The sequence below is a fragment of the Lepidothrix coronata genome, unplaced genomic scaffold (assembly GCF_001604755.1).
Source record: "Lepidothrix coronata isolate B3197 unplaced genomic scaffold, Lepidothrix_coronata-1.0 Scaffold10, whole genome shotgun sequence".
NCBI classification, from domain to species: Eukaryota; Metazoa; Chordata; class Aves; order Passeriformes; family Pipridae; genus Lepidothrix; species Lepidothrix coronata.
Genome location: NW_016690190.1, coordinates 1,754,017 through 1,771,587, shown reverse-complemented (window position 1 = coordinate 1,771,587; position 17,571 = coordinate 1,754,017). Strand labels below are relative to the sequence as shown.

The 17,571-nt window shown below is 35.6% G+C and overlaps 1 protein-coding gene across 1 annotated transcript in view; it reads right to left on the bottom strand.

Annotated features, from left to right (window-relative positions):
* The window catches only part of IGF1 (insulin like growth factor 1), a 47,759-nt gene extending 31,101 nt beyond the window's left edge, over positions 1-16,658 (bottom strand). The window contains exons 1-2 of the mRNA XM_017804901.1: positions 16,350-16,658; positions 11,990-12,146 (exon numbers count right to left, since the gene is read on the bottom strand). Coding sequence (XP_017660390.1) covers positions 11,990-12,146; positions 16,350-16,412 — 220 coding nt within the window. The 5' untranslated portion in view covers positions 16,413-16,658. The remainder of the gene's footprint in view (positions 1-11,989; positions 12,147-16,349) is intronic.
* Between the last annotated feature and the right edge of the window lie 913 nt (positions 16,659-17,571).

The window sequence follows — 17,571 nt, the reverse complement described above, 5'->3', positions numbered from 1 at the left end:
GTAACACATCCAAACAGTTTTCAATTTCTTAGATGTAGGCATCTACCTGCCACAAAATCTAGATTCATTTAGGCACTTCAACAAACAGTTATATATGAACCTCAACAAATTACAGAGGGTCAATCAGCAAACACATGAAGTTTAACAAGGGCAAGTGCCAGATTTTGCACCTGGTATGGGGCAACCCCGGTTGTGTATGTACAGACTGGGGAATGAGAGGCTGGAAAGCAGCACTGTGGAAAGGGACCTGGGGGGTCCTGGTCGATATCAAGTTGAATATGAGTCAGCAGTGCCCTGGCAGCCAGGAGGGCCAACTGTGTCCTGGGGAGCATCAGGCAAAGTATCGCGAGTGGGTCGAGGGAGGGGATTGTCCTGCTCTGCTCTGCACTGGGGCGGCCTCACCTTGAATATTGTGTGCAGTTTTGGGCACCACAAAAATTATAAAAAACCTTAAGCTATTAAAGAGCATATAAAAGAGGGCTGTGAAAATGTGAAGGGTTTGGAGGGGAAGCTATATGAGGAGCTGCTGAGGACATTCGGTTTGTTCATTCTGGAAAAGAGGAGACTGAGGGGAGACCTCATTGTGATCTTCAATATTCTCATGAGGGGAACCGGAGGGACAGGCACTGATCTCTTCACTCTTGTGACAGGACTTGAGAAAATGGCATGAATCTGTGTCAAGGAATGTTTAGGCTGGATATTAAGGAAAGGTTTTTCACCCAGGGGGTGGTTGAGCACTGCGATAGCTCCCCAGGGAAATAATCACAGTATCAAGCCTGTTTGAGCTCAAGAAGTGTTTGGACAATGCTCTCAGGCACATGGTGTGATTCTTTGGGCTGTACTGTGCAGGGTCAGGAGTTGGACTCGATGATAATTTTCCCCCATGAATAGTAGATGAACTTTAAAATTACACTAGAGACATTTCAGGTTGGTTTGAGTAATGTTAAAAATTTTTTTTTTTGATGTACAAGTACCCTTTTCAAATCAGAAACAAACAGTATCTATTGATTGCTCAAAAGAGTTTTTTTGCTATATTTATAACACAGAAAGAAAAATATCAGAAGTTCAGCTGGTATTTCTTAGGAAAAACAGGTGACTGGTTAGAAAGCAGTGGGAATCCAGTCAAGGGAAAATATTTGTGGTGCAATGATACTTATGGCCAAAAGACCTAGGAAAATCAATGATCAATGTTTTCTTTAGTGAGTAGAGTACTCTTCCATGAGTAGAGAACTCATGGAATAGATTTCCTCAGACTAACTTCCACTATCCTCAATGAACTGAGCCAAAGCCAATGGAAGTTAGCAGATAACTTTGAGTATCCATGGACTCCCAATTTTGGATTATGAAGTGAATAAACTCCTGGACAGGGCCAGCCTGGACTATTAACATTACTATTTTCCCCTGGTTTGGCATCATCTTCGTCCCTTCTTTATTATGCTACATATCAACTTTTCCGTGCCACTGTCTCTATCCTCTGCCGTATGAGAGTGTAGAGATACATTTTAAAAAAGTATTACCTTCTAAAAAAATCAACACGGCATTCCCACCTGTTTCATAATTCAAATATGATTATTTTGCATTTGAAATCTTTTGCACGTTGTTTGATTCTTGATCAGTGTTATTTATTAAAAAAAAATTGGTCTTTTTTCACTGATTTGAACTTCATCTGTTTCACATCAGAATAGAAATTTCTATTTGAAAAGAACAGCAGACAAAAAGAATATCACCACTTATGAATTCTGATCATTTTATTACTCTTCATCTTAGCGATAACAGGAAATAGTTGTATTTTATTGCATCAAGTCCTAGTGCTTTCGAAACTGAAATAAAATGACTTTGAAAGAAAAATTAGGATAGTTGACTTAATGCCATTAGAGATGAAGTTGTAGAATTTCATTCTATTGTTTAAAAAAAAGAAAGATAAGGATCAAATTCTAGAAAATATCTTCCCATTTTCTTGAATGAACAGTTTATCTTAACCATTCCATTTTCTTAATGTTTGTGTCTTGGGATAGCTATATTAAATCTCTGCATGTAATTCCTGAAATAGTGGTGGAACTCCTTAAGTGTATGAAAATCATTCATGTATCTCATACGAGATCATCCTTCATGCCTTTTAAATGCAGAAGTAAACACATAACTGAAGTAAGAGGATGTTGTGGAAACACTAGCCTCATTTCTATCCCATTTCCCTCAAACCAAATCAGCTTGGAATGGTACATTGCACAACATTGAAATAAACTAAATTATATACATGTTTATTCATAGAAAACATAATTAATACTTTCTTGTTTTTAGTGCTATACTCTGCTTCAAAACAATACAGTTATTGAAAAGATTTATCAATATCTGAACAACCTAAAGTACACTTTCTCCCCCTGTAGATGGTTTGGAAATTTTAACTACTGTGGTTACTGTTCCTTGCAAAGCAATCACATTAGAGAAGATCATAAAATGTGGTTATCTTTGAAGTGGATCTGTGCTTTTTCTATATTGCCTTGGGTGAAGTGGGGAGCTGAAGTGAGGAGGTAAAGGTGCTTCATGATGTTGTTTCTACTCATTGAATGGCTTACAACCACAGGTGGTGTTCTTTCTTAATTCAGTCAGATTATTGCTTTAATGGATGAGCTCATTGGGTCAGCAGCAACTATTTTTTAAATCTTCAAATTCATAGAATAGTTTGAGTTGGAAGACACCTTTAAAGATCATCTAGTCCAACCCCCTGCAGTGAGCAAGGACATCTTCAACTAGATGGGGTTGCTCAGAGCCCTGTCCAAACTGACCTTGAATGTTTCATTGCCTGAGTATCTGAAAACACTTATGCCTTTTGTATCAATGAGCGTCTCAAAACTATACTTGAGCATCATTTTGTGTCTTTTCTCCACGATGGTACCATGATGGAATGCACAGCATTTTAACAGAGAAAATGGTTCTTTAATGACATCTGATATTTAGACGTCACTCTAGGTTTTAAATATTATTACTATTGTCTCAATTTCTTGAAAACCTGTTGGGAAATGAATATTCATAGGAATAGAAATGAACCTGTGTGGACAGCAGTGTAAAAAATTGCTTCCTTACTTATGTGTGGGTAAGTGCACCTTGTCTTATGCAGGAATAAAACATGAAGGAATTTTACTTAGTATGGCATGTAAGAGTATATTCTATCTATTATATCAAGAAAAAAAAGATGGATAAGCTTTTCCCTTGTACTTTTCCTGTCTCAGGGTGGAGTGTGCTCTCCAACAGGATTCACACTTCGTCAGACTAAGGCCTGGGAGTTCTTAAAGGCCAAAGCAGCAGCTCTAACCGGTGTTACCTGGACAAGGCACATTCTAGGTTTTGCTTAACTGTATAATACCGTGGTAGCTAAAATAAGCTTGGTTTTGCTTTGATCTGAAATGTGGTCTGTATGAGTGTATCCTTATCTCTACAATGAAGTTCATTTTATGGTTTTGAATCCCAGCAAAAATTTAGGCTCTTTACTCAACTGAATTAACTAGCGTAAGGATATGATTGCCTTGTTTAATTTAGTGGAGAAGGAAAAGTATATCCTACAGGATATTCATAACTTAATGAGAGCTCTGAAAGTTTGTTAGTCCTCTCACTGACTGAGTAGCTTGAGTAGGTTGCTGATTCAGAATCCTCATTTAAGTGTCCAAAAGCAGATGGAACTAGTCTGAACCAGAAGCTTCTTATTCTGGATCAAACTCTGTTTAGTCTTTACCATTCAGAAGGTATGTAGATAAATGAAAAAGATGTATGTCTAGAAAGATCTGAATTTAAAAATCTTTTGTCTGAACAGACATGAAATGAACAATATAGTCAATAATGTAAAATACAAAGGAGAACTTTTCTAATACATCTCTCCTTCTCTATATGAATCATGGAGGTATAAGAGCATCCTATTCTTCCTAGACCCTTATCCTTCCTTGAAACAAAAAGAAAAAAATCCAACAAAAAACCACCAAAAACATCATAAGGAACACTTTGATATTACTGATTTACAAAATATAAGTAGGGTTGTAATGCAAATTGTTTCACTAATACCTCTGTTTTTCGTTCAGGGCCATTGATTTAGAGTAAAATGACAGAAACAATTAGAAAAAACCCAGAAGTGTTCTAAAAGCAAATATATCATGGTTTTGCATTTAATCTTAGCTATATATTTCAGAAATAAACATGGCTTTTATTCAGGACATGTATTTGCCAATAATACATCTGATTAAACTAGGAAAATTAGACATACTATCAGTAGCTTGCTCCCAAATTACACAAGAAGAAATTAGATACATTTTCAGTAGCTTGCTCTCAAATTTCTTCAGTCTATGAGTCACCAGATTCTTCCTGCCAAACTAAATATGTCTGTGAAAGGCTGGAAACTTTAATGGAAAGAAACATAAAACTTGAAATACGTAGGAAAAACTAAGTTTTTTTCATGGAAGACCTGTTGACTAGTAATTCAGGAATTCAGGGGATGTAGAAACAACTTATTACATCTTACTCATCCACAAAAGTTTCAAGGTGTGAAACGTATACAACTTAAATCTGCTGTGGTAACCTAAAATAGATGTCCCTATTAGTTTTTATGTAACCTGAAGTAATCAATGAAAACTTACAAAAGGAAGCTGTAAAAATTTCGTTATAAGAGTAGAAACTCATGCCTAGTCATCTTGATGGGGCTGAGACAAGTCTGAAAAATATCCCTCTTTTGTAAATTGAATTTATTATACATGGTACGACGCAGCTATCAAACATAATTAGCAATGTACTCATCTTTTCAGATCTGCAACCAGAATGGCATCTTCTCTACATTTTTCCCCACAACACTTAGGCTTTTTACACCTTTGCATAAGCCACATATTTTAAAATAATCTTTAGAATACAGACACATGACATGCAGAGTTTTTGTGTGTAACTTAAGTTTTATCCATTGCCTTAGCAGGCTATGGCTGTTAATTAACATTCTTTTGACATCAAAACAATTTTCAATAGTTTTACTTACAACTTGCTGTTTATGGGATTTAGGGGCATTAAGTGTTTACTTTTTTGGAGATAGAAATAGTAAATAAGTATTCTTAGAATATTTATTTTCAGAAAGAAGACATGCATAAGTTTTGTTCAGTGAGCTGGGTTAAGTCAGAATGATTTGAGGCAACCCCTTCTTTTTCCTGCAGACTCAACCTTGTGTAAATTTCTGCCCAACACACAAAGACACAAACACCATAAACAAATAGTTCTGTATAAAAAAAAAATAACTTCAGATTTGTGTGCGAGTCATAACTTCCTAACAGAAGTGCTTTAAGAGGGCACTCTTTCCCCACTTCCACACTTTTATGGGCACATAAGGAAGCAGAAGGTTCTGCTGTTTGGAAGCATCCTATTATTGTAGAAGAGTTAATTTGCAGAAATGGGAAGACTGGGATGGCAGCTGAATTTCAAAAGTAAGATGGGAAACATTAAAAAAGAAAAGAAAGAGAGAGCTGAGCTCTAAATTATTTCTTTGATGACAGGAATCTATTCCAGTTTTCACTAGGAAAGGAATTAACATGAACACCTTCCATTCTATCTTGTATGAGCAAGAACATTGAAAATACATGAAATTTGTCTGCACATGGTATTCAATCAGAAAACACAGCAAGTATCTCAGACTTGGATCTTATTTTTGTAGGAATTTAACTGTCCATAAGTTGGAGTGACCCTCTGGCCCCTCCAAATACTACATATATGTTAAAATTCCTATACTCAGAACCTCATTCACTGATGCAAACATGAAATGTGCCTGTCATTACTTAACAATTAGACCCAGTACTTGAGCTTTATCTTTCATAGTAGTTTTGCATTAAATGCACCACAAAGAAAGTATGAATTAATGGCTTTTTCTTCCTCCTGACAGTGAAGTTCCTGTGGTTATTACCAGGGATAAATTTAGCATACATTCTTCAATAAGTATACATGCGTGATATTTCTTTTGTCTTGATTTCTAGACTGAGAAATTACTTAACTGTTGGTTACCCCCTTGCATTTGTTGTCATATTTTTTAACAATTAAGTTTGTACCACAGCTAAGTATTGGCATTTGGGTATGGTTTAGTAAACAAGTTCAGATCCATCCTTTTTTAGCAAAGATCTGAGAAAAAAATGGCTCTAAGTCTCTATTTGATTTTCAGTGATGTGAGGGGTTTGAAGTATGCATGAGAGCTAAAGTGCTGAATAAACCCTAGAGAAATGGCTGTATGAACTTCCATCTTTGAATGAGCACTCCGTATAGATCGCCCTAGATGCACAAGTAGTCAGTGCAAAAGGTTTTAATTAAGAGAGTGTGTAGTTCTGCTAAACTGTGTCATTTGCTTTGTGACTTTTGTTACTGTTGATCAAGCACTGCAAATGCATCATTAATACCAGAACAAATGCAGAGGTCTATATACAAAAGTTTTGGCCAATCGCATAAAGCGTATGAATTGAAGTCAGCGAAGGGTTTTTCTTGGTATTTAAGATTCAGTGGAAAAGTAAGAGGGGCAGCTATGCCAAGAATTCATGCTGATCTTGCCAAGTGCTTCTTTGAGTGACTTTATCCAACATGAGACTAAACAATGTATTAAATACACATATAGCAGTTAGGGAATCAAATGTCAAATAACAGCTTCCCGTTACTTGAAACCAAATCTGGAACTTGGTCTAGTGCATAAAAAAAAGGTAAACATCATAAAAAGCACTAGCATCTCTAACATCTAACAGCTAATAAAGACACGTATAAATCGAACTTCTGGAGAAACTGTACTTCTTTGGTTTTGGTAGGAGACGCTTTTTGCAGAGTTGTTTCTTGCTGAAATTTTGATCAATTATTTGCTTCCAGTCACTTCATTAAAATTATCATCACTACTACAGTCCTGCTTAATGAAAAGGTTGAAAAATTATTAAATCCTTGGTGACCTGAGGAACTAGCTGCAGAGAAGACCTGCTAGCAGGGTCTAAATTTAGTGTGTTTTAGAGGATAAATCCTCCTAGACTCACTGTGTGATCCATGGAGAAAGAAGGCAGACCCTCTCTCTCTGTTATTAAAGAGGTAACTTAAGAAGATTATCCTCACTAAACTAGGGTTAGACTTTATGAACACTCCCTATCCTTTGTTAATGTTGTAAAAAATAAGAAAATTCTTTCAAAGACTGGTGTGTTTTCAGAGAACTTCCTCAGTGTTTACTACCAGGAACAACAAAGCACATATCAAACTTATGTGTCAGCTATTTGGCTATACAGTGATACCATTCCAGAGGACAGAGCTGTCTTTCTTACAGAGGTATGTATTAGTAAATGTGCCTATAGTTCGGATTCCCTGAGCACTGACTCTTCAGACTTGGCTAGAGCTCCTTTCCAGGTTAGTTTTCCTATAAGGAAAGTAAGAAACCTGGGGATAAAGATTGACACACCCAAATCTTCCATGGATGCAGTATTTGGACATGAATGGGGCATGTAGCCAGACCAAGAAACTTAAAAACACTCTTAGATCTTGCTGTATGAACATAGCCAAGATGACCAGCACTTTTTTGCAAAGATTTGTAAGACTGTCACTGACACCACAGTCTGTGTGTGTCCATGGCAGCTTTTCAGCATGCCTCTGCTGGGCTTCTAACACTAATGCTCCTTTCAATCAGGGATGCAGAGAGGAGCTAATGACTCATAGCTCCTACAGGTATGGAGTACTTAAAGAACTGAGTGCCATGCCATCTCTTGTAATTATGTTGATAGGTTTGACAGGCCTAGAAACTTTAATAACATCTTAAAAGCAGATTTTCTGAAGTAAACAAGAAGCTCTTAACTAAAGGGAAATGGAAGAAGCCAAATGTAATTGCCTATTGCTATACCACTTATTTCCTCTTTTCTAAGGCAGCAATTCCTCCACATACACCTTAGTTCTACAAAGCAATGAGATCTGATGACAGCTCTCATTACCCAAAATTATGTTCACGTTCTTATTCTGATTTTCTGATAATTATAAACTACTAGTCTTACATTATGCACAGCTGGGGATTTTCCAAAGGACAACACACAATTTTGGTTGTCTTATTGGACAAAAAATGTAGAAAAAATCTGCAATAATTCTCCACAAAGCAGTTGACACAGGGAACATTAAGTTGGATACCAGAAAAAAACATATTTTATGGTATTCACTGTTTCACATATGGAAGCATGTGCTAGATCATTCTCCATTCTCTGAAGAATATCAGAGGAACTCCATTGTCTCAGGTATCTAAATTCTGCTCCTTCTTTTCTATACAAGTGATACTTCAGAAGATTCAACATAAGACCAAAGCAGTGTTTCTAACAGAAAAAAAAGATAGAGTTTTAATTCATGAAGTTGATTGTCATGGTTTCAAATAGATGTTGCCATCTAACTGGGCTTTAAAAGTTAGAAGACTGAAAATGTCTAAGGAAATAAAAAACCTCTTTCTTTATTAACACTCATATGTATTATTAGCCAGATTGCTATGTATTTATTGGAAAAGGTGTATTTTCAAAGGAGAATAAACTAGATCAAAAAGAATATAGCATTTTCTCCGTAGAGAAAACTACATAAGCTTTCCTTTCTCGTGGTAGTAATAGTCCTCAAGAAAGAGTATGAGAAAGAATTAAATGATTGTCCAGCAAATTCAACACGTATAAATAAATAAATAATTTTTTGACTAATCTACAAAGTAAATTCCTGTGATAAGACTAGACTATTTCAGGTAAAATTTATCCCCTTCTCGGTTATCACTTCTGTAAGTTTCCTGTTATTTGTCCTTTTAGTTTTTCCAACATTCTCTGCTCTCACCATTGTTTTGTAATAAGTGTGTCATGGTAGACCTTCCTAGACATTAAAATTCAAGTGAATGATGAAGCCATCCCACTTTGCTTCATGACTGTTGAATCCAGAGGTTTTGAGACTAGAGAAACATTAATTGAGAAAAGCTGTGTTTAAGTGTAGCCACTTGTGGCCAGGCTCTCTGTTGGCTTCTCCCAACAAAACCTAGCACACAGGAACTTGAGCAGCAGAAGTTCTCCTAGAGAGATGTTCCTAGATAAAAGGTGGCAACAAACTGCTTTTCTCTGGTGAATCTTGGGAGAAAAAAAAGCTGTCTGAGGAGTAGCCACTGCCTGTTGGAATTAAGTGTGACCAAGGAAAAAAGCAAATTTTCTATTTTGGGGTTTGTGCAGTGTTCTCCCCTAAAAAAACTTTAAAAATGCTTCTTGACAGTCTATCTCATGAAGAAAGAGTGGTAGAAACCACATTTGACTTCCTCTTGAAGTCAATACTTTCCTTTGTGTGTGGTAAGCAGCTGGGGCATCTCCTGAGAAGCTGTAAAGAGTTTCCTTTTATAGCTAGAAAGCTGGGCAAAGTAGACTATATAAAGGAAATTTTTGTGTTCCAGTCCTAGCCATAGATATAGCCTTGTGGTTGTGAAGTACAGAATTTCAACAGAAAGTAATACAGTTATTTCTATCTTCATTTCCACCCACAGCTCCCAAGGAATAGTCAGAAGCTTTGACCTTGAATCTGAACCAGGAGTTGCACCTCAGCCAAAAGGTATTCTTTATATTTGGAGTCTCTAGTGAAATACAGAATGATGGAAGAAAAAGCTTCCCTCACAGCTATTTCCTGTGCAAGTTAAAGGCAAACACTACCATTGATTACACTTTATTTAAAGGAATCAGAATATGAGAAAGGAAGGCTTAAAACACTACTTTAATTGACATACTCTTTACAACAAAAGAAAAATATTCACTAGCTTTGGTAGTACATTTGCTATTTGCTTTACCAGTGTTACTGGGCTTACTTTTTCCAGTTCTGTGTTTTAGATTTAAGGAGAAGGCTAAAACAGACTAAATTGCTTCCTTGTGAATCAGAAGTATTCAGGTAGAGGACACACATTACTTAGCATCCAAGGGGCCACATACATATCAGCTTCATAAAATTCCTACTGAATGATGCAACCGCAGTATGTTGATTACAACTTTGCAAGACTTTCCTAAAAGTGGTCATTCGTAAGTAAAATCTTCCACACTTTTCCATATAAAACAAGGTCAACATTTATGGTGTCAGGTTACATTACTTCAAGTGGAAACTCAGAATGTGAAAAAAAAACGGAGAAAACTTAAGACAAAGTCTTAACTGACAGCAGATAAAAAAATCAAGATTGCGAGAGTAATGATCTCCTTTGAAACTTTGGAAACCCATTCAGTTATTTTAAAGTAAGGATGACTTAGATTAGGGTAGAGATTTGAAACAGATTGTGAAACCTTACAATAACCAAGATTGAAAACAAAGAGATTTATTGCTAATGGTTGGCATTTCACATAACCTCTTACCTTGAGGAACACAAAGTACACATAACAGTAGGTCTGACAGCTTGGCAGTAACAGCTACTCTAGTGGTAAACAAGAATGATAGCTCTCTGAACAAGCAGCAAAGACTTTGCTGGGAGAGAAACATCTAAGATACATACACAGTAAAAGAAAAAATGCTATACTCTTCTAAGGATGTAGTATATATCTCATTGTTTTCTGGTGCAGAAACAGGAGTGGGAGGTGTCAGTCTTCCTTTACATTCATTCCAGCCATAAAGTATTTGTAGGGCACTCAAATAACCCCTTAAGTGTAACGGAGCTGCTGATAAATATAACAAATTTTGATGTATAAGTGAACACCTAAAGAGTTGGTAGAAAAATGTAAATTCCTTTATGAGAGATTCCAGTAGTTTCAATATTGTGCTTAGCACCAGAATACTAAGTTCAACAGCAGCCTAGAATAGATGCTCATTAACAATAACTAAAGTGTTAAATACAGAAAAGAAAGGTTCTTTTGTGAATAGTGAATTACTTTGCATATACAAAACCAAGGTGCCCAGTTTCAAAAGTGAACTATAATAGAATGTACCAAGAAGATAGTGAAAATGTGAAAATGTCTACAATTTATATGTTGAGGAAATTAGGATTTTTTATAATTTAGAAGTGCAAGAATCTGAACTTCTGCTTTTATTGCAAGCAAGGAGTAAATATTGAAAGCAATAACTCCATGAATAGAAATTAATAGGAATAGGGTGGGTATGATCAAAAACCGAAAAATGATAGCTTAGAAGACAAGAATTATTACTAGACACGAAGGATGGATAACCTCAGAAAAGAACATCAGAGAAGCACGTACTGTTTTTAAAAGTAAATGCTAGCTTCAGAGGCTATAAGAACAAAAATTCTAGGATGTTTTGAACAAGTATGTTAATGAATGCATTCAGAATGAATGTATATTCCTAGATAAAAGTTTCATTAACTTTGTTATTTGAGCAGCAAATAACTGAAAATCAGAAATAGATTTCTATTACTTACAAGGTGAATATTTCTTGATCCACACAATCGCAGAGTTAATTTTATCTGTTGCCTGTACTGGTGTTAGTCTTTATTATCTCACCACGCATGAATTCTCCTCCACCTGTATTTAACTGATGAAGCATGTGGATCCTTGGACGTGGTAACTTTCAGCTTGCTGCCGTCCAACTTTTCTTTTTTTCAAACCAGATGTTGAAGCTAATGTGTTTTTAATATGATACAATGTGTATTTAAACTGTTTACTAGTAGTCTGACATAACAGGTACATGCACCTCTGCCTCATGAATGTCTTGGGTCTAGTATGTGCTTTCATTCATTTAATTTCAGTGACAGGTCAGTGGAAAACAGTAATGTAGCAGGAGGAATAGCAGCAGCTGGAAAGTGGTTAAAAACAATAAGAAGTCTGAAAAGCAAAATTCATCAGAAGCTCAGAGAGGTTGAACACAGGCAAAAATTTATTCTTTACTGAGACTTCATGGTAATTGAAGTCTTGAGTGTCTCTGAGATAAAGGATACTAGTCATAGTCGGCAGCCTCGGTGATCATAGCTAAGCCCATTTAGAGGAGTAGAAGACTCCAATGGATTACATGGAAAAGTTTAGCAGTTGAATGAAAGAAAAGGTTGACTTACTGAAGTAAAAGCCTCTGTCTCCACACACGAACTGAAGAGCATCAACCAGCTCAGCACCACAGAGTGTTTCTGGGCCAGCAGCAACAGAACTGGTTAAGGTAAGCAAACACAGCCCAAGGTAGAAGAAATGGGTGTAGGACACAGTGTGCATCTTCACCTGCCAAGGAAGCAAAAGCAGTGTCAGAATTTCCCAACAGAGTCTTAAAGAAAATAACTCCTGCACCCTCGTGAGCTGAGCATGAATGTGTACTATAATTTCTTGGACAATAACTGTTCTATCAGGAAATGTCTCATCATAATTTTGTAATGGTCTACATATTCCAGTCCATGTATTTTGTGAACTGAATATTTCCTCTGGTGAACATTCACATGTAAGTTAGGGAACCCTGTAGTGACTACAATTTATGGTTGCTCCTGAAAGAGGAGGATATGGGGAAGTGCAATAGACAGGCAAAGGGAAGCCTGGGGTGATAGAAGTAAGGAAGAGAACTTCGAATTTGTTTGTCTTAGACAGATAAGCTGAGGGAATATGAAATTTGCCTGCCAATGTACTGTGGGAAATGGGGGTGGCATATGATGGAGAAGAACTATTTAAACTAAAAGCCAGCACTGGCACAGGAATAAATGGCTGTAAACTGAATGGAAGGAGATTTGGCCTAATAGGAAGAGAGTTCTTTATTAGGACTCCATGATTCTCCAGGTACCTTAAAAAGGAAAATACCAGGACAAACCAAAAAAAGTTTCAAGGTACAGCTTGCCAGTGTTACTGGAATTGATGTGGGACCTTCCATAGTAGAGAACCACAACCAGTGACTCTTACAGTCTCCTGTTACTAACAGGCAAATATCTGGAAGCATTTGAGAAATGCAGTCATGCTTCATTGGCATCCATTATATCCTCTTAGTCAGGAGTGGCTATGAGGTATACACAGAGATGATCACTCTTTTCTCATTTGCATTTGGTTATAAACTATCTTTTTTCTGTACTTATGATTGAAGAAAGGCCAATCCTCAATGGGTGTAAACTTGCACCATTCCATTTATCCACTTCCTTTAGTATCAATTTATGTCCAAAGATCTTACCCAACATATCAAAGAAGATGGGTTTGTTTTTGGTTTTTTTTTTAATATTAGGAAGAGCTATTTACCTGTAGTAGCAGGACACTGAAGAATGTGCTTAATGCATACTCTGAACTTACTTAGATCGCTTGCCAAAAATGCTAGTTTCAAAAGGTGTAAATCTGAATTTAATTTCATTCTCTTTCAAGGTTAACATCAGTATTGCAGTCAGGTAAGAAGTTACAAATCTGTCTTCCACATACAGTTAAAATTGGCTTAAAACTGCTTTGTATTAGCAAACTAGTACAAAGTAATTGAAGTAAAATGATTAATCTTCCCTGAAGTTTCTTTCAGGGTTTCAGGGACCATTTAATCTTATTTCTTCACTGAACTTTTGAAAAACTGATGAAATTGTCTATTGTCTGATCAATTGGGATCTGATCCAGTGGGATATTGAGTCTTCTCTAGTCAATAACTTTTAAGAATTCTTATTTGCTTGGCAAGGGATCTTAGTACCTTGCTAGATGAGTCCCCTATTTCCACTATGACAATAACGAACAAATCTAAATCCCATGATGTATTATAAAAAAGAATGAATAAATATTTTCCCATTCACAAGAGTCTTTAGCCAACTTTGCCATGCAAAACCCAACAAGCTTGAGTGCACAGACATGACTGCAATGGCAGATGGAAAAAGATTAGATTATAAATGAATGATGGTAACGAGGCATTATTTCCTGTAATGATTCCATATCTTAACAACAACAATTTCTTTTTTCCTTTGCCATATTTTTGAATTTATAAGATAAATGTGATGCACCTGCAGTTTAAGATGGTTCCCAGTTCTGAGGAGGTAAAGCAGAAAGCTGTTTAGCACACTGCCTCAGAAAGCTGAAAGACATTACAAATACAAGAACATTATGTATTTAGCAATTTGTTCTCGTATAACATTTGGTCCAGAAATAAACATAAATTTTAGACATTTAACAATTTTTTATTTTTCAAGACTTCTCAGCTGGCTTGCATTTTCAGATAAATATCAGCACTGAACTATGACAAAACAGATTATCTACTGTTTTTCCTTTAGTGGAAGCCAAAAAGGCTGCACAGTATAAACCACAGAGAATTTCTAACTTTATCTCCAAATTTAACAACAGTCAAGAACTTTCAAACACGTAAAAACTTTGCAGAAAAGAAAACAGACTCACAAGTTTCTAGGGTTCAATCAATTATTTGATAAATTAAGTACTGTTTCATTAAAACTACTTCCAAAACATAGTTTAAAACTTTAACTTTACTTCATCATTTTAATTAAACACAACATTAATTGATTCAATATGTTTGTGATAAAATCAAAGTTCCACTTTATGTCTGAGAGGAATATTCTTGAGAAAATACAAAGTTGTAATCCAATATTGCTTCAGGTTCTCTACAATCAAGCAGAATACTTACATTATCCCCAATTTGACTAGAAAGTTGAGAGCTTAAAAGAAAAAGCTTTGCCATGTGGGTGGGGTTTATTGAAGCATCTAATTACATTAGGAAATTGAATACAGGTTCAAGATGAGCCTGGTTAAGCACTTCTTTTAGTTGCATAGAATGACCATATTTTCACAGCTGGAATTTCCTTTTTTTTTCAGTGAAATAGCCAGCTTTTGCTGCATTCCTCTTTTAACAGTCCAGAAGAGTGGCACCACAAAGGAATGTCATATATGAACACTCTACATCTCATTTACTTCTTAATTCTTCTATGTAAGTCCTCTTTGCCTAAAAAACTATCAGTTGACAAAAGTTGTGCATAAGAATTCTTCACATACTCAGTCATTTTAGTAACATGTAAGAACATCTGCAATAATTATAAATACCTGGAGTGGGGTAACATATTTATGGACAGTATATTCTATAGAAAGAAATCAAAAGATATATACTCAAAATTACATTTTACTACAGAGAGGGTGGGCCTGATTATCAAATCATAGTAGAAATATGTAATTATTATGCAATAACAGTATTCACTAGTAATTATTATATAAATAAAGCCTATATACTCTAGAGCGGATCAAGGTTTAAATACTGTTAACTTTGAGTAAAGAATCTGGGCTACATGCTAACCTAAATCAATATGTTCCATTGATTCCAAGGAAGCTTGGCAGGATGCACAGCTGAGGAACTAGCACATTACTTTTATGTCTCTTAGTGCCTTGCTCAATACTTTAAAAAAAAAAATCTTCATCTTTCAAGTATATTGGAAGGGATGCCCACTTATACATTAAGGGAATGATTTCATCCATTACAATTACAGACCTGTAATTAGGTCATTAAGGAATGAGATAAGTGTGTTTTAAGTGTAAGACATTGTAAAAAAAAAATTAGGCCTTAAACAATTAAAACAGGATAATTCTTTCAACTGCATAAATCTCCTTGCAAAATATTAAAAACAAAAAGTTCTTGACAGATGTAAATTTGCTGATAATGGAAAGTTGAACTGGAGCCAATTGACAGAAACAGAGGTCAATGCACCTACTGAAGTCAAATTTACCTAAGACAGTTTGTATTATTGTGCAGAAATTATAGGGTCATAACATGAAACTTCACATGCAAACTTTCCTGAAACAGCCCTCCCTAGAAGGGAGAACTTGGAGATGAACATGTAAGGGAATTTCCATTTTCTTTATGTACAATTGCTTAAGCTGTACAAATATGCAAGGTCAGCAAGAGTCGCAGCTGGTTTCTAATGTAGAAAACAAACTGAACTTCTCATTTACTTTTAATTTATGAAAGCAAAAAACAAGCAAATGCTACGATGCTGCCAGAAAATTGCTGCAGTGACAACATCCCTTGAAAGTTTCCTTGTGAAAGCATGAACATTTTCTCTGTAATTGTGTATAATAAAACTGCAGAAACTTAACATTTGAATAATACCTTTTTTCCTCTAAAACCCTGCACCTGCAGAAAATAGCTAAAAGTTCTTGTTTTCAGAAGCATTCATTAACAATATAGACAATGATGTAATTGGACCTTTTAATAATGACATAACTGAAATATTACAAAGTTCTCTGAATAGAAGTGAAATTTAAGACATGTATATGCAATACTTTACCCTTACAGTCATCTATGTAATTGCAACTATTACATACAGCCATTTTCCAGATCACATAAAATTGCATGTTCAGCAATTTATAAATAATTCTCAGTTCTAAAATAATGTTATTGAAAAGTGCACAATACTCTTCAAACCAGAAGCAGACAATACACAGCAAAATAAAACTAAAAAATTATTTGAAATAGTAATAAAGATTTACCTTCAAGAAATCACACAAGCAGCACTTAACTAATTGTGTTGAAAGACTGTTGATTTTTTCCATTGCTTCTTAAAAGTGCAAAGTCTGGAAATGAATTTGTTAGCAGTAATGATGAGAAAAAAGAAATCCAGAGAGATGTGAGATGTTGAGAGCAATGTCACATTTCAATATTGAGGACTTTATTCCATTGCGCAGGCTCTATCTGCTCTGATTTTAGCAGTGACAGTGAGATTTAGCAAACAGAAGAGGGATTTAGAGAAAATCCTCACATTTATCTACATTACACAGACACTGTAGACAGGAAACAGCTGGGGGAGCATTTGCCTTCTCTCTCTCTCCCTCTTCTGGCAAAGTTACCGAGTAAGGACTTTTTTGGGCATGGTGACAAATAACATCATACCTTTGCATTTTAAAACTAGAGCACAGAAGCATATTTTTTTCCCTTTAAAAAAATATGAATTAGTGACTGAGGGGTTAGCAGACAAAAAGAGCTTGTGCTGCCATGAAAAATAAGAAGCTGTATTCTAGTTAACTTTCAGATAGCTGTGTGTGCATTTGTATTTATGTGTGTGTGTGTCTGCATTTCAAATACATAAAAACTTATATACCTAGGGGCAATGTTTGTATATATGCATACCTTTGTGTATATACACACATTTTATTTTTGCATAGAGGCATAGGTATTTTATTTATATAGTACAGAAAAGCAGGCAGTCAGTTATCTATGTTTTTCTTAATGCGTCTTTACGTTATTAAACTTGGCACGCCTATATGCTGAGTAACAATTAAAACCTCCAACTCTCTGTGTGATTAACCCTAAAATAGCAGTTTGTAATTTGCTAAAAATAACAAAATTGTTAAGCGCTACTTGTAAATAGGGCAAAATAGCTTTGTGATCTTTCAGCAACCACACAGGGGAAATCGTATAATTTCCTAGAATTTACAGTACTATAAATATAGTAGCACAAGTAGCCCAGTTTGGGGGGCTTCTATAGTGTGTATATTAAATCTGCTGTTGTAATTACAATGTGATTTCCCCCCTTTTGAGTAGTAATCTTCAAATTACTCTTGATAACAATTTACTTGACACTGGGAAAGAGAGAATTCAACTTTATTAGTTCTGCAATACCTAAGTTTTGCCTTTTTTATTTTTCCTCAATTATGAGTATATTATAAATAACACCAGCTGGCCAGCAACATGCTCTCACGGGTTATGATGTCA